Consider the following 17,532-nt stretch of genomic DNA (forward strand, 5'->3'; position numbering starts at 1 on the left):
TGAGTGTTTTTAATCGGGTTTAATCACCGGAAGTGGGTGCGTCGATGAATCGCGTCACTTCCGGCCAGCCCCAGTTTGTTTTGGTTTGTGAGTTTAGCTCCGCAGCTAACACAGGCTCCAGCAGCATCAACGTCTTTTAACGTCACAGGTAAGCTGTAAATCCTCTTTAAAACATTAATTAACTGTGTTTTAAATGTGTTTACAGCAGTTCCAGTAAATATCGATGACAAATATCTGAATAAATCCATCTGACGTCGTTTTCCAATGAGATCAATAACGTTACATGTCTGGTAACATAGCTGAAACCAATTCATTTTGTTCTTTAGGCAGTTTTTTATTGGAGATATCAACATTCAAGATAAAGCTGCAGTAACAGACACATTAGAAACACATTGAACCGTCTGTCATCAGCAATTTACAGTGGAAAAAAGCCTGTAGTGTTTTAAATAAATATATTGCATTGGTAAGTTAATAAGTTGAAAGAAGTTTCCTACAAAGTGTTACAGTGATAAGGAGATCTTGGAGAGATTTAAGTTAAACATAGATTATTCTTGTACTTTCTGTAATGTTGAACAATATTTCATCAGTTTTATCATCGTCATTACTCAAAGTTTTTGAGTGATATGCAAGACTTTGTAAATGGAAAAATTAGTATTAACTATACATTACAATTTACTGTGTTTGATGTAATGCTGTATTTTGTTTTCGGTGGCATGGAGTGCAACACTGCCTACTACATAATACAACTAATAATTATTCTTGGAAAGTTTCATATTCACAAATCAAAACCTGTTGAAAACGATGTACTTAATTTGACTCTTGAAAGGACCGGTAGTGAACTGCAGCAGCTTCCTCTGGTCTGTTCAGTGTTACATGAATTTCTGTCGTGTGTTTGTTGAACCTCATGTTTACAAATAAAAATTGTGAGGAAAAAAATAAATGAATAAAAAAACGTTACATGTAAAAAGTATCATAATAATGCAGCTGGTCCCGGTGCAGCAGGTTCCTCCATGGTTGTGGGTCAGCCCGAGCTGGAGCTGCCGGACAACGCGGTGGGCCGGCGGGTTTCCTGCGGCGGTGAGCGAGCCACGGTCCGGTACGTGGGGCCGGTGCCGCCCACAGCAGGTGAGGACCGGACCGGTTCTGGTTAACAGATACACAGTGGACAGGGCCGTTGCTAGGAGTTCTGGGGCCCCTGAAAGAATACTAAAGTGGGCCCCTGATCTTTCTTTTACTTTTTTTCTTAGACTACGTATTTATTATCATTTTTTATTTAGCCTACTTTGTTTTGATGGTAATGCAGCATTACTATGAGTATTAGTCAGGGTCTAAGCAGAATAATTAAGTCATACAAAGATTAGACTACTGGGGTTTTTTGAGAGCCCTACTGGGCGCTGGGCCCCTAGAATTATCATCACCTTTCTCCCCTATACAACGGCCCTGACCAGTCCAGAGGAGGAAGATGCTCAAGTCATTATGTCAGATAACACATCTGTGGTAGGTCTTATCACCGACAACATCGAAACCATTTATCACAGTGAAGTAGAGGAGCTAGTGAGGTGGTGTGAGAACAACAACCTCATACTTAAAGCAGAAGTAAGCGATCCGGTGGTTTTGGCTAACTTCCTGTCAGCCGATGGAGTTAGCAGTCCCTGCCCTCGTCCCTACGTCACCACATTCACGCGCATCCCTTGGCTGCACACACAGAGAGGACTGCCCCTGCATGCCGTTCTCTCTCCTCATTGGATAAAGGTTGTAGGATACAAGGAAAGTTTTCTCCTCGGCTCAGAGCAGAGCAGAGTGACTGACAGACCCGTGTTTCAGACCAAACACTATAAGTGATTGCTGTCGGAAGATAGAACTATTTAAGACTTATATTAACACAAACATTCAGCTTACTTCTGCTTTAATAAGTTTTGTTTGTTGTTGGTTATTTTGCTTGTGTGACTAAAATATTTTGCAAATTAATAATAAAAAAAACTGTGTGTGTGTGTGTGTGTGTGTTCAGGGCTGTGGCTCGGCGTGGAGTGGGACGACCCGACCAGAGGGAAACACGACGGCAGCCATGATGGAGTCCACTACTTCAGCTGCAGGTGTTGATCGTCTCCTGAACGTCACGTGACTGTGGTGGTGATGTCACCTAACGTAACGTAACGTAGCGTGGTGTCAATAAAGTTTAAAAACCAGTTTGATTCCTCAGAGTTCAGTCGTCAATTGGACCAGCTATCTGAATGACGTGAGGCGTTCACTGACACCCAGGATGAACTGGAACCAGAATTTAAACACATCACGTTTTAAATTTATTACAGAATATTCAGGGTCAGGGGTAAAAGTATTACTCACTTTATTTTGAAATACATTTTCACCTCATGTTATGATGCATGGTGCATTGAATTATTACATTTGTTTCATAAAAAAGTGCAAAAATTCGGTTCCATTATGTAACAACTTATTACAAAATGAGGCAAAGTTTATCACATGTTGCGTTCAAGAAATGTATTACAAAATGCAGCGTTATTACCTCATGTGGCGCTACAAGGTACATTGTTACAAAAACAGTCACATGAAAGCCGACGTAGACTACGATTAACAAAGACAACACACAGACATTAGACTTAAAGGGATAGTTCAACATTTTGTCAAATTGTCGGTGCAAGCTGTTTTTAGAACGGCGGAGCAGAGCCGTGAGCTGCTCAGAGCTACGCTACGGAGGCTCATGGGATTTCATGGTTTCCCTCATCAAACTCATCAAATACACAATCCAACAACTCCACAACACTCTGGTGGACAAGTTGTGACCTGCACATTCACCACGCTATGAGATAATAACACAACGTTACCACACAGAGTTGTTTTAGAGGGAAATTCATGCAAAACCGCTGATGCGCGTTGCCTTCAGGGACAGTTTTTCATCAACAGTCTCTGTATTTCCCTCTAAAACAACTTGACACAGCTCACAACTTGTCCACCAGAGCGTTGTGGAGTTGTTGGATTGTGTATTTGATGAGTTTGATGAGGGAAACCAAGAAATCCCATAATGAGCCTCCATCCGTAGTGTAGCTCTGAGCAGCTCATGGCTCTGCTCCGCCGTTCTAAAAAATAGCTTGCACCGACAATTAAAGGTAACGAACCTACTGTTATGACTATAGGGATTATGGCAATGGGCCAATTTGCCCAAAATGTTGAACTATCCCTTTAAGACATGAGGCTGTAGCTTTAACATTAGTTTCTGTCTCCTCTCCGGTCAGCCACTCCTCCGGCGGCTCCTTCCTGCGGCCGGCGAAGGTCAGCTTCGGGGTCGACTACGTGACGGCGGTGACGGAGGCGTACGAGATCGACTCGGAGCAGGTGAGGGGCGAAGAGATCAACATCTCCGACAGGAAGCTGGAGTGGGGACGCATCAAGGAGCGCAGGTGGGTCATTATCAAAATTAGGGGTGGGTATTAAATGTTGCGATATATTGCGATATTCTACGATATTCTACATAGTTCACTGAAAAATGTAAACGGCATTATTTATGCATCTTAAAATCTGAGTTGTATGTACATCAGATGATAAGTGATAATTAATGGGACAAACTGAGTCAAAACAATGTAATTCAAATTATCCATGCCATTTTATACAAGTGCAAGTTACAACAACATATTTGCATGTACAACACACTGTCTGAGGTAGCAATACAGTGACACCTCGCGGAGCAGAGGTGCGGAAGTCGTACTGGATTTACGTCTGAAACATGATTTATTATTTAAAAAAAAAAAAAAATCTTTGAAAATAAAAAATAAAAATTTGAAAAAAAAAACATATCGTATCGTATCGCGATACTTTATATCGCGATACGATATCGATATTCAATATTTAAATATCGGGTTTTTTTAATTTTTTTTTTTTTCAAACATTTTTTTTTTCATAAATATATATATTTCATCAATATTGATAATATATATCGATATTGCCATATCGATATTTTTGCCCATCCCTAATCAAAATACGGTGAAAAACATGTCCCTGCACTTTCCAGACACACAAATGCTTGAAAATTAAAAAAAGATCATCCACATTAAACCAAAATTATGTAATTTAAAACCGTTTTAAATGATGATGATAATTTCAGTTTATATATTTACTGTTTTATTTTATTTTTTCAGTTTTAATTTCCTTTGTATCTAAAAAAAAAAAAACACTTGTCCCACTGCCATGGTTCAACGCTATTGGACAGTGTAAAAATATTTCCTCCTTTTTGTTTAAAAAAAAAAAAAAAAAAAAAGGTCAATAATGGGCAAACACTGGGCTTAATATATGAATAAAATTAAATCTAAATTGGCTATTTAATAATAAAAATATTTTTTAAAGAATATCTGTCCTTCAATTTGGTGTCATTGGTGTTACTGGTATCACAGACCATTATTTTGAAAGGTTAAGAATATGTAAGAGGTCAGAAAGAGGAAGAAGAAAAAGAGCCATTTAAGACAATACATTGTGAGTGTCTCTTTCATGAGTAAAAAGTAAGATATTTCCAATTAAAATGTCATTTTTCAACGTGGTTTTTTTTTTGTGTCATTGGTGTTACTTTGATTTGCGCTATAATGAAATATTTTTATGGAAAAAAAACAGTTTAATAAGTATAATTTATAGATTTTAAGGTGCTGACTCATGCTGGCTTTGAGCTATAGCTTGGACACTATTTTGTATAATTAATGTAAATACGTAAATACGATACGGCGTGGAGCGGAGCGGCGTGGTGCGTTCAGGGGCTCCGATGCAGCGTGGTTCATCAGAGCTCTGTCTCCTCTGTGTGTGTGTGTCTGCAGCCTGGAGACTCTCCCCTCCGTCATCCTGACTCGCCGTGACGTCAACGGGCCGGGGGCCGCCGGGGCCGTCAGGACGACCACGCCCAGTATCCTTCTGATGTCACCGGGTGATGTCATCTGGGTGAAACCCATAGATATATAAACGTAGATGCCTCTGCCTCTGACGCTGCTGCCCATTGGACGAATCTCCTTGTTGTTTACAACTACTTCCTGGTAGAAAACCAGCATGACAACAATAGTGACGGACGAGAGTTTCGCTATATTTATCTAATTTTTCACATCACTATATCACCGTTTAGACTAATCTGATGTTTGTAAAGTCTATAAAACCAATGATTGGACAAACATTACTATTTCTGTGTGCACATTTTTGTAATTAGTCATGGTTATCATAGATTAGCCGGGCTAACCGTTAGCTACCTGTTTAACTTTAATAACTCAGTGACTCAATAAACGCTCCATGAAAAAATATTTTCTCCAGCGGATATCTGAGTTCCAACATGACTGAGCTAACTGGAGTAGTTTCATGTCGTGTCGCTGTCCCTGTCAGCTGAGCCACTGATGCTTTCTAGACACTGTGATTCCCCCAAACTGAATAAATACAACACACAGCAACACAAAACACACACACAGAAATAGTAATGTTTCTTCAATCATTTCAGATTTGTCTAAACGGTGATAGGGCGTGAAAAATATGATATATAGCTAAACTCTCGTTCGTTACTATTGATCTCACTCAAATTACGTGCTGGTTTTCTACCCGGAAGTAGAATGTAAACAACAAGGAGATTCGGTCTATACTATTGCTATTAGTGTGAGTATTAGTACTAGTATCAGTACTAGTAGTACTAGTAGTATCAGTAGTAGTATCAGTCCTTAGCGCTGTGTCTCAGACGTGCGGTGGCTGGACCTCAGCTGGTCTCTGGTCTCCTGCTGGGAAGACGTGTCGTCCATCACGGAGCAGCTGGACGAGCTGGAGGGGCTGCAGCTCAGGTAGGGGGGGGGGGGCCTGAGGCTCATGGGAAATGTAGTGAAAACACTTTGCTTTCCAAAACTCCTGGTTGTCCCTTTAAAACGTTTAATTATAAATAAATCCATGTTGATCTTAATCAGCTTGATTTTATTGTGAAAGTCAAAACAGGAAGTAGTGAAGCTGAAAGAGACTTTACGGTGTCGTCGTTATCACTAGTACTTGTCAGTGTGTGTGTGTGTGTGTGTGTGTGTGTGTTTTCAGTGTGTATGTACGTTCACACACGTTTCAGTGTTTTCGTCCCCTCTCCTCTCGTTTTGGTTTCCTAGCAACAACAGACTGGCTTTGACCTCTGACCCCTCGTCTCACTGCCGGGCGTTCTCCAACCTGAAGGTCCTGGTGCTGAACGGCTGTGAGCTCAGCTGGACTCAGGTACACACACACACACACACACACACACAGAAAACAGAGCTTCCCCTAAAATGATGTTTTCTTTGTTCGTGTTGAAAAAGAATCTCTGTGAACACGTCATCGTTTCCACAAATTTCATTTCATTTTGTTGCGACAAAAAAAACAACACAGACTTCGAGAATAAAGGCGTAAATTTACAACTTTATTCTCGAAGTCTGTGTTGTTTTTATTTGTCTCAATGTGGCCCTAATACTCGGTCGTACCTAGCTACAATCTCCTGGAAATTATTTGGTGACATAACGTCATACAAATTCAGAATAATGAAAACAAACGATTAATTGGATGATTTATTTACATGATACACATCTAAATACTCAAATGTATCAAATTGTTTGAATGTTTTTACCGAGAAATCTGGAAATTAGGGTCTGGATTAGTATGGAATTTGGAAATGTAAAATGTGTAGGAACCCTGTAATGCACAACGGTTCCTTTCCTTTATTTCATTTTTGAGTTAGAGAAAAGGAAGGTCAACACAAAATCTAACATTAGAAGTGAAGAGCAAAGAAAGAGTGGAGGGAGAAACTGCAATCATTTTCCCATTTTACGACACGTAACGACACACTGCCGACAGTCTTTTTATTTTTTTTTGCCTATTTCTTTATTTTTAAGGGATGGAGTAACTAGTAGCCTAATGTAACTAGTAATCTAACTAATTACTGTAACATGATTGGCCTATTTTTAAGAGGAGTAATGATGTATTGATCATATTGATGGTGTGACCAGGTGCTGCACTGCGCCGCCATGTGGCCACAGCTGGAAGATCTGAGTGTGGAGGAGAACAACATCACACAGCTGCTCAGGTGAGTGTGTCAGTGTGTGTGTGTGTGTGTGTGTGTGTGTGTGTCTGTGTGTGTGTGTGTGTGTGTGTGTGTGTGTCTCAGTGTGTCTGTCTGGCTGACATCATCATGTTTAACCCTCTCCTCCCCAGACCGGACTCGGTGCTCCAGAACCTGAAGAGTCTCAGTTTGTCGTCCAACCCGTTGGACCAGGACTCGCTGCTCAGCCTGTCTCACCTGCCCAGGTAACACTCACCTGTCTGTCTGTCGGCCGGGCTTTTATTGTGAAAGGGCCTAACACTCACCTGTCTGTCTGTCGGCCGGGCTTTTATTGTGAAAGGGCCTAACACTCACCTGTCTGTCTGTCTGCCTGCCTGCCGGGCTTTTATTGTGAAAGAGCCTGACACTCACCTGTCTGTCTGTCTGCCTGCCGGGCTTTTATTGTGAAAGGGCCTAACACTCACCTGTCTGTCTGTCTGCCTGCCTGCCGGGCTTTTATTGTGAAAGAGCCTGACACTCACCTGTCTGTCTGTCTGCCTGCCGGGCTTTTATTGTGAAAGGGCCTAACACTCACCTGCCTGTCTGCCGGGCTTTTATTGTGAAAGGGCCTAACACTCACCTGTCCGTCTGCCTGTCTGCCAGGCTTTTATTGTGAAAGGGCCTAAAACTCACCTGTCTGTCTGCTGGGCTTTTATTGTGAAAGGGCCTAACACTCACCTGTCTGTCTGTCTGTCTGCCTGCCTGCCGGGCTTTTATTGTGAAAGGGCCTAACACTCACCTGTCCGTCTGCCTGTCTGCCAGGCTTTTATTGTGAAAGGACCTAAAACTCATCTGTCTGTCTGCTGGGCTTTTATTGTGAAAGGGCCTAACACTCACCTGTCTGTCTGTCTGTCTGCCTGCCTGCCGGGCTTTTATTGTGAAAGGGCCTAACACTCACCTGTCTGTCTGTCTGCCTGCCGGGCTTTTATTGTGAAAGGGCCTAACACTCACCTGTCTGTCTGTCTGCCTGCCTGCCGGGCTTTTATTGTGAAAGGGCCTAACACTCACCTGTCTGCCTGCCTGCCGGGCTTTTATTGTGAAAGAGCCTGACACTCACCTGTCTGTCTGTCTGCCTGCCGGGCTTTTATTGTGAAAGGGCCTAACACTCACCTGTCTGCCTGCCTGCCGGGCTTTTATTGTGAAAGGGCCTAACACTCACCTGTCTGTCTGCCTGCCAGGCTTTTATTGTGAAAGAGCCTAACACTCACCTGCCTGTCTGCCGGGCTTTTATTGTGAAAGGGCCTAACATTCACCTGTCTGTCTGTCGGCCGGGCTTTTATTGTGAAAGGGCCTAACACTCACCTGTCCGTCTGCCTGTCTGCCAGGCTTTTATTGTGAAAGGGCCTAAAACTCACCTGCCTGTCTGCCGGGCTTTTATTGTGAAAGGGCCTAACATTCACCTGTCTGTCTGTCGGCCGGGCTTTTATTGTGAAAGGGCCTAACACTCACCTGTCCGTCTGCCTGTCTGCCAGGCTTTTATTGTGAAAGGGCCTAAAACTCACCTGTCTGTCTGCTGGGCTTTTATTGTGAAAGGGCCTAACATTCACCTGTCTGTCTGCCTGCCTGCCGGGCTTTTATTGTGAAAGGGCCTAACATTCACCTGTCTGCCTGTCTGTCTGCCGGGCTTTTATTGTGAAAGAGCCTAAAGGGAAGTGACAGAAACAGACCAAAACGTTTTAATTATTTACAGTTTATATGATTCATTTACATTTAGACATGTTCCATTGATATGAAATTAATTTGTATTACTTAAAAAAATGTATATATATAATCTATATGTGTGTGTGTGTGTGTGTGTGTGTGTGTGTGTGTGTGTGTGTGTGTGTGTGTGTGTGTCAGGTTGGAGCAGCTCAACCTCTCCAACACCGGTCTGTCGATGATTCGCTTCGACGACGCGGCTCCAGGTGAAAGTTCAGACACAATGAAACTCATAACGTTCAACATACCAGTCCCTCCAGGATTTCACGGCCACATTTTGAAAAAAGTTGCGCTTTTGTTGCGATTAAATTGCGGGAGACAACAAAAGTTGCAAAAAAAAAAGTTGCATTTTGGTTCTGAATAATTAAATATCAAAGGAAAATTGAACATTTTGAAATGTCACAAAATAATGTGAGGTCCTGTTATACCAGCAATTTCCCACTTGTCCCACGACAATTACATAGAGTTGAAAGTTGTTTTACTTTTAATTAAAATGTTTCTTTAAAAATGGCGGTTAAACAACTGTTTTAAAATGCCAATAAAACAGTTCATCACATAAAATTCACGGGGATTGGTTGAATTTGCGTTAATTGTTGCGATCGCGACATCGCAAATTCCTGGAGGGACTGAAAGTTTAATTATTGAAATTATTGATTCATAAACTGCAGATACACACACACACTGCAAAAACTCAAAATCTTTCCAAGAATATTTGTCTTCTTTCTTGTCAAAACTAAACTCTTTTATCTTAAAATAAGACTCATCACCTAAAAATTAACTTGTTTTTACATCATTTTCACTTGTTTCAAACAAATCTTCACTTGAAATAAGTAGAAAAATCTGCCAGTGAAAGGAAGTTGTCTTGTGCTTGTAATAAGAAAGAAAAACTTGCTCCACTGTCAGATTTTTCTACTTATTTAAAGTGAAAATCTGCTTGAAAGAAGTAAAAAGTGTCTAAAAACAAGCTACTTTTTAATGTGATGAGTCTTATTTTAAGTATAATGAGATTTGTTTTGACTAGAAATAAGACAAATATTCTTGGTAAGATTTTGAGTTTTTGCAGTACACACACACACACACACACACAGACACACACACACACACTGATCAGACTTCTTCTTCTCTGCAGGAACTCAGACGGAGAGGTTTGCAGCTCTGGAGAAACTGAATCTGGACCAGAACAACATCACAGAGGTGTGTGTGTGTGTGTGTGTGTGTGTGTGTGTGTGTGTGTGTGTGTGTGTGTGTGTGTGTGTGTGTGTGTGTGTGTGTGTGTGTGTGTGTGTGTGTGTGTGTGTGTGTGTGTGTGTGTGTGTGTGTGTGTGTGTGTGTGTGTGTGTGTGGGGCTGTTATCTCAGATAGATTCAGAACTTCCTCTGTACAACGTCCTTTCAAAATAAAAGCCTCCTTCTCTCTTCTCTCTCTCAGTGGTGTGTGGTGGACGAGCTAGCCAAACTCGCCCGTCTGGTCCAGTTCAGTTGTCGTGGCAACCGCCTCTCGAGCAGCGACGGGAACCCCAAGACGGCCAATCAGGTCCTGATCGCCAAACTGGGTCGAGTGGCTCTGCTCAACGGCTGCCAGGTGTGTGTGTGTTAGAGCACGACACGGGAGTGGATTTTCACTCCCGTGTCGTCCCACTCCCGTAGAATGACTCCCACTCCCATCCCACTCCCACTCAAAATTACTCCCACTCCCATCCCACTCCCGTTTTTATTTTTTATTCATTATTCCTGACTTTATTCTGTAGCTCACACTTAACGGCTTCATCTCCTCCACCTCCCTCCATTGTTGTCAGGGTTTTCCCTGGGTTTTTTTGCGACCAAGGTGGCAAAGGCCCGTGCGCACAGGGTGGGGGGGGTGGGGGGTCAATTGATGAGCATCAATATTATATGATATTAACTCTGATATGAATTATATCTTATTATTTAACTACTTAAATTACAGTAGTATAAACTGATTTGTTGAACTCAGCCTGATGTAAACATTACAACTCAGTATCCAGTCACACAAGCAGCTCCATGTCCCTGTGTGATGTTCAGGGACAGTCAGGACAGTAGCTAGGTGGACAGACAGAGAGCTTTAAAGGGATAGTTCAACATTTTGGCAAATTGGCCCATTCCCATAATCCCTATAGTCATAGCAGCAGTAGGTTCGTTACCTTTAATTGTCGGTGCAAGCTATTTTTAGAACGGAGGAGCGGAGCGGCGAGCTGCTCAGGGCTACGCTATGGAGGCTAAGAGAATTTCTTGGTTTTCCTCTTCAAACTCATCAAATACACAACCCAACAACTCCAAAAGGCTGTCGTGGACAAGTTGTGACCTGCACATTCACCACGCTGAGATAATAACACAACGTTACCAGACAGAGTTGTTTTCATGCAAAACCGCTGATGCGCGTTGCGTTCAGGGACAGTTTTTCAGCAAGCAGACTGTATTTACCTCGAAAACGGCTCCGTTTCGTAACGTTCCATCATTATCTCATAGCGTGGTGAATGTGCAGGTCACAACTTGTCCACGAAAGCGTTTTGGAGTTTTGGGATTGTGTATTTGATGAGTTTGATGAGGGAAACCAAGAAATTCCTTTAGCCTCCGTAGTGTAGCTCTGAGCAGCTCACGGCTCTGCTCCACCGTTCTAAAAACAGCTTGCACCGACAATTAAAGGTAACGAACCTACTGCTATGACTATAGGGATTATGGCAATGGGACAATTTGCCAAAATGTTGAACTATCCCTTTAAGGTTGAAGAAATATTAATTAAGGGCGAGACTGTGAGACTGTGACCCGACCACATGTCAGCTTTAGGAGAGAAAACTCCGCTGTTCTCAGCTCCACGGCGACCAGCGCTTTTTCTTTTTTTTTTTTTTTAATAGCTCCGCGGTATCGACCCAGCTGAAACACGGGAGGACACGGTGCTGTATTTATCAATGCTTGGTCGCCGTGCTTAGACACCGGGTCGGTTGTGAGAGTAACTAGAGAGACACAACCTGAGACCGGACACCGGAGGAGAAGCAGGTCGGATGTGCACGAAAAAACAAGCCCACCCACCGAATGCGCGTCGCCACAGCGTCGCTTTGGGTTGTGAGCGCACATGACGCGCGTCTATATTGAAAGTAATGCTCGCAAAAGACGCTACATCTGCTTTTTAATCAAGGCGGCGCCCAAAATCACCAAGGCTGCTAAGTGAAAGAGTAGAAGAGAGAAGAGAAAAGTGCCACTGAAAGACGACTACAAACATGGACGCATCTGACCTTTTGGTTGTTTAACACGGCTGAAAATCATCATTTATCAATGGCGTTCCCGCTCCTGCCCGCTCCCGTTGATTTTTATTCCCGTCTCGTCCCAATCACGGGATCAGTAAAATTTTGACTCCCATCCCGCGGGAATTCCCGACAAATGTCATCCTCTAGTGTGTGTGTGTGTGTGTGTGTGTGTGTGTGTGTGTGTGTGTTTCTGTGTGTGTGTGTGTGTGTGTGTGTGCTCTGACTGACCCACCCGTTACCATGGTTTCCGTCAGGTCCATCCCGACGACAGGAAGGGGGCGGAGCTCGACTACATCAAGATGTTTGGAGAGGAGTGGCTGAAGGCCGGCGGCCGGACTCAGACCGGCGATCAGTTCACACAGCTGCACCCGCGGTACCAGAGCCTCATCGACAGTAAGTCAGAACCGGATCAAACCGGATCAGACCGGATCAGAACCAGTTATTGATCTGTACGGCTGCAACTAACGAGTATTTTCCTCATCGATTAATTAATATGTCGACTATTTAAACCGGTTGTTCTCAAACTGTTTCACATCAAGGACCCGAAATTGACACAAAATAGACGACGGACCCCCGTTCTGACCCTGAGGAAACTTCAAATGCGTATAATTACACATATACATACAAGTTGTTTTTTCTAGAAAAAAAAATTCTCAAAAAGAAAAGAAAAAGTGGTAAAAAAACAAACAAAAAAAAACTCTGGAAATAACTGCTACAATTTCTAATCATTTCTAGAAAAAGGGTCCGGGAGGTAAAAATTCTCAAAAAAAGAAAGAAAACAAATTGAAATTTTCTAGAAACAAGTGGTAAAATGTCAAAAAAATAAATAAAGTGGTAAAATATTTTCAAAAAAGTTCTAGAAAAGTTCTAGAAAAAAGTGGTAAAATTTCAAATTTTCAAAAAGAACAAAACACTCATTAATTTGACCACTTTTTACTAACCAATTTTTTTTTGGTACCACTCTTTTCTTAATTGTTTTTGAGAAATTTTCACCACTTTTATTCTGGAAATGATTAACCCCCCTCTAGAAACAAGTGGTAAAATGTCAAAAAAATAAATAAAGTGGTAAAATATTTTCAAAAAAACTTCTAGAAAAGTTCCAGAAAAAGTGGACCCCGTTGGACAAAACTTTGGAGCAAACACCAGAAATACACAAATATTTGATATTTGAGACTGAAGAACGTTACTTTTTTAGTCAATGTATACGTTCAAATTAGGGCCAATGGCGTGATTTTTTGTAAATATTGTATAGAAATTTCTGGAAAAAGAGTGGTACAATTTCTCCAAAAAAAAAAAGAAATCTCTAGAAAAAGTGGTAAAATATGACGGAGTATTAGGGCCACATTGAGAGAAAAAAACAAAAAAAACACAGACTTCGAGAATAAAGTCGTAAATTTACGAGAATAAAGTCGTAAATTTACGACTCTATTCTCGAAGTTTGTGATTTTTTTATTTGTCAATGTGGCCCTAATACTCCGCCATAGTAAAATGTCTCTGCCAAAAAACATTTTCTAGAAAAAAGTAGTAAAATTTCTCCCAAAAAAAGTAAAAAAAAATCTAGAAAAAGTGGTAAAATGTAAAAAATAAATAAAATAAAGTGAAAAATAAATACTTTCTCAAAAAAAAAAATTAGTAGTGGTAAAAAACAAACAAACTTTGAAATCCATTGATTTAAACGATTAATCGATCAGTTGTTTGGTCAATAAAATGTCTAAAAACATCAACCAGTGTTTCCCAAACCACCAGACGACGTCCTCAAATGTCTTGTTTTGTCCACAAACCAAAGAGAGACTCAGTTTATTGTCATAAAGGAACAAAGAAACCAGAAATATTCACATTTAAGAAGCTGAAATCAGAGAATTTGGACTTTTTTGTCTCAAAAAAACTACACTGAACCAGACAAGGAACGGGTTATTGACGGGGTTCCCTCCTACGCGAGTATTTAAAGTGTGGAATTTGATTTTATAGATTTCCAGATCTGTAAAAGTATGAAGATGGAATCTATTGTTATTCCACCAATGTTGATTTCTAAACTCTTCTTAAAAAATAGTGTTGTGTTGTTTAAAAATGAATATGAACATGTTTTCTTTGCATCTTTTCTGTTATTTTGACCAGTTTGTCATTTTCTGCAAATAAACGCTCTTAAATGACAATAATTTTTATTCTCATTTCAAATTTGGGAGAAATTTTGTCAGTAGTTTATAGAATAAAACAAAAATGTTCATTTTACTCTCTCTCACATAAATAGTAAAACCAGCAAATATATATATGGAAATATATTAATCTTAACACTTTGGGTTTGGTCTTATCTGAAGTTATTTGGGTTAATTATTTTGTACCTATAGCTACAATCTCCTGGAAATTATTTGGTGTCATTAATGGCATAAAAATTCAGAATAATGAAAATCAATAAAATAAAATAAAATAGATAATTGATTTACATGATACACATCTAATTACTCAAATGTCACAAAGTATTTGAATTTTTTACAGAGAAGTCTGGAAATTAGAGTCGGGAAAAAGTATGACATTTTGAAATTTCAAATGTGTAGTGACCCTGTATTGATCTGTGATTGATTGATTGATTGGTTGATTGATTGATTGATTGATTGATTGGTTTCCAGAGCACGGCGCTCCAGAGGAAGGAGAGCTGAAGAAGCCGCAGCCGTTCGCCCTGAAGAACCAGCTGCTCAGTGAGTCACTTCCTGTCTGCTGTCTGTCCTGCTCTCTGATTGGCTGCTGGTGACGTCATGTGTTCTGCTCTCTGATTGGCTGCTGGCCTCAGGTAGATGACGTCATGTTCCCTGCTCTCTCTCTCTCTCTCCTCTCTCAGAAATCACCTTCGTGTTTCCTGACGACGCCGAGCGCCGGCCGATCGAGAAGAAACTCCCAGGTAAAAAAACACAAAACACAAAACAACGACACAAACGAGTGATGTGAGTAAATAAATAAATAAATGTGAGTTAAAAGTGAAACTGGTCGTGGTCGTGGTCCTGCAGCCTCCATGTTGGTGCAGAAGGTGAAGGGTCTCCTCTACCGGCTGCTGAAGGTCCCTGCAGCAGATCTGAGGCTCACATACACCACACCACAGGTAACACACACTCACTCTCACACACACACAGACAGACACACACGGCTTTTTCATTAATTAACATAAACAGTTTGATAAATATCATAACATTTTATTTACATAAAATTAAATGGAAAATATCATTTCAATGGATTTTCCACTAGCCTACTTAGAGAGCATATTGCAGGTTAGACCCCCCCGAAACCAATGCTTAGAAAAATAAATAATGTAGTTTTTCTTAAAATTATATTTGTAAATTTGCTATTGAGGCTTTTTGGAGCCGTTTTTGTGAGGAAAAATTTACTTCCAAGTATAAGGGGCCGTGTCCACCAGACGTGTTTTCAGCCTCTGGGCGTCTACTTTCCATTCAAACCCTGTTGAGTCGGCGCTCACAGCGCTCAGCGCCCTCGGCGGTAAAACGCCCTCGGCGCTTGCTTCTTTTTGTCGCGGCGCTCAGAGCGCTTCGAGTTGAAATCTGTTCAACTTTTAGAACAGCACCGCGCTCGTCAATGTCACTTTTTCCCGCACTGACCAATCAGAATCAAGAAGGGGCGAGACTTACGTTACCACAGCAACACAACCGGAGACGTGGCTCGGTTTATATCAAGACCATCACTTGTATTGAAGGTAGGCCGACCTCAGGGTCCATGTCAAAAGCTGCTGCTAATGCTGTTGTGTATTTCTGACACTCGTTGTAGTGTTTACATTAAACAAGGCCGGAACACGGAAGTGTCAGAGGACTCGTTTTGTAACCTAGCAACAGCGGCGTTCTGACGAGGGAGAGAGAGAGCGCTAAGCGCTGGGAAAGCGGCGCTGAGAGGCTGTCAGAGCTGAAAACGCGTCTGGTGGACACGGCCCCTAAAAACACTTAACAGGAAGTCACGTAGGCAATTGGAACAATTGGAAAACAATGGATCCTGGTGCCGGTTCTGACCCCGAGGAAACTTTAAATGTGTATAATTACACATATAACGGACCGCAGCCGTATAGAACAAGTTGTTTGTTCTAGAAAAAAAAATTAGAAAGAAAAAGTGGTAAAAAAAAAAAAAAAACTCTGGAAATAACTGCTACAATTTCTAATCGTTGCTAGAAAAAGGGTCCGGGAGGTAAAAATTCTCAAAAAAGGGTTAGAAAGAAAACAAATTGAAATTTTCTAGAAATAAGTGGTAAAATGTCAAAAAAAATAAATAAAGTGGTAAAATATTTTCAAAAAACTTCTAGAAAAGTTCTAGAAAAAAGTGGTAAAATTTCAAATTTTCAAAGAGAACAAAACACTCATTAATTTTACCTCTTTTTACAAACCAATTTTTTTTCACCACTTTTATTCTGGAAATAATTAACCCCTAACATTTTTGGAGAAATTGTACCAGTTATTTCCAGAAATCTGGAAATATTGGCCCTTTCATTTCAACATACATACAAAAACATTGTCCACTGGGCGTCCGTGGTCTTAATTTGATTCAATTTAGGTTGTTTGAGAACCAACTGCTGCTTCAGTCAAGACAAGTGACACTTTATTCTGAAAATCCAGTCGACCACGTTACCAGTTTCCTGTTTCCTCTCTGAGCAGAAAGTCGGGACGGAGTTCGACATCGACGGCGACTTGAAGACGCTGCAGTTCTACTCCATCGCCGACGGAGACCAGGTCCTGGTCCGCTGGTCCTGACCCGGTCCTGACCCGGTCCTGACCCGGTCCTGACCCGGTCCTGACCCGGTCTAGAACCAGTCCTGACCCGGTCCTGGTCCGCTGGTCCAGACCGGTCCAGACCGGGTCCGGTCTGGACCGGTCTGGACCGGATCTGGAGACAAACTGAAGCTGCTCTGGACTCAGATTGGACCCGTCCGCTCAGTTACCATGGCGACGCTTAAATCAAGTCAACAAAAGACGTTCAAAGGTCACATGACCAACTATCATCATCAATATTAGTATATGAACTTTCTCTGAAGCTGCAGGTGAACTCTGAGTCCAGCAGAGGGCAGCACACACACACACACACACACACACACACACCTGAGTTAACTTTACTTTGAAAGGACACACACACACATCCTGGCTTCAGTAAAGACTGTTGTTAGTCTTTAATTATTATTGTATGTATTAAAAATGACATGACTGCCTTACGACTGTGTGGAACTTTTACTTTGTCTTCTATACACACAACATACATATATAGATATATAGTGATAGATATATGTATAAATATATACGTACAACCAAGTTGTATTTATAAAGAAGGATTAAAACAAAAACCCTGCTGCGATTAAAAGTTGGGTTTATTCCACCAATGTTGATTTCTGAACTCTTCTTAATTAAATTGAAAACATTCGTATGATGTTGGTTAAAAATATGAACTTGTTTTCTTTGCATCTTTTTTGTTAATTTGACCAGTTGCACCTTTCTGCAAATAAAAGCTCTGAATGACAATTCTTTTTATG

The 17,532-nt window shown here is 41.2% G+C and overlaps 1 protein-coding gene across 2 annotated transcripts; it reads left to right on the forward strand.

Annotated features, from left to right (window-relative positions):
- The first annotated feature begins 63 nt into the window (after positions 1–63).
- tbce (tubulin folding cofactor E) lies at positions 64–16,858 on the forward strand. Of its 2 annotated transcripts, none has more exons than XM_085786751.1 (17): positions 64–148; positions 1,003–1,125; positions 2,009–2,093; positions 3,249–3,413; positions 4,812–4,897; positions 5,705–5,804; positions 6,111–6,213; positions 6,978–7,054; positions 7,183–7,275; positions 8,909–8,973; positions 9,897–9,961; positions 10,196–10,348; positions 12,281–12,419; positions 14,651–14,719; positions 14,860–14,919; positions 15,026–15,117; positions 16,667–16,858. In XM_085786751.1, exons 2-17 carry the CDS (start codon positions 1,011–1,013, stop codon positions 16,760–16,762), a joined length of 1,563 nt encoding a protein of 520 aa, XP_085642877.1. In that variant the 5' UTR covers positions 64–148; positions 1,003–1,010; the 3' UTR covers positions 16,763–16,858. The 2 variants fall into 2 exon arrangements, with proteins under 2 accessions (XP_085642877.1, XP_085642887.1); XM_085786761.1 differs by having other exon boundaries at positions 72–148; positions 1,000–1,125.
- The last annotated feature ends 674 nt before the right edge of the window (positions 16,859–17,532 follow it).

Source organism: Trachurus japonicus, chromosome 1 (assembly GCF_045865225.1).
Source record: "Trachurus japonicus isolate A0001 chromosome 1, Traja_1.0".
Classification (NCBI taxonomy): Eukaryota; Metazoa; Chordata; class Actinopteri; order Carangiformes; family Carangidae; genus Trachurus; species Trachurus japonicus.

What these genes read in the sequence shown, in the direction of transcription:
- tbce (XM_085786751.1), top strand. Translation starts at nt 1,011, where the DNA reads ATGGTTGTGGGTCAGCCCGAGCTGGAGCTGCCGGACAACGCGGTGGGC. An exon ending in CTTCGACGACGCGGCTCCAG is followed by an intron (nt 8,974 to 9,896) that starts GTGAAAGTTCAG and finishes TCTTCTCTGCAG; the next exon opens with GAACTCAGACGGAGAGGTTT. An exon ending in GATCGAGAAGAAACTCCCAG is followed by an intron (nt 14,920 to 15,025) that starts GTAAAAAAACAC and finishes GTGGTCCTGCAG; the next exon opens with CCTCCATGTTGGTGCAGAAG.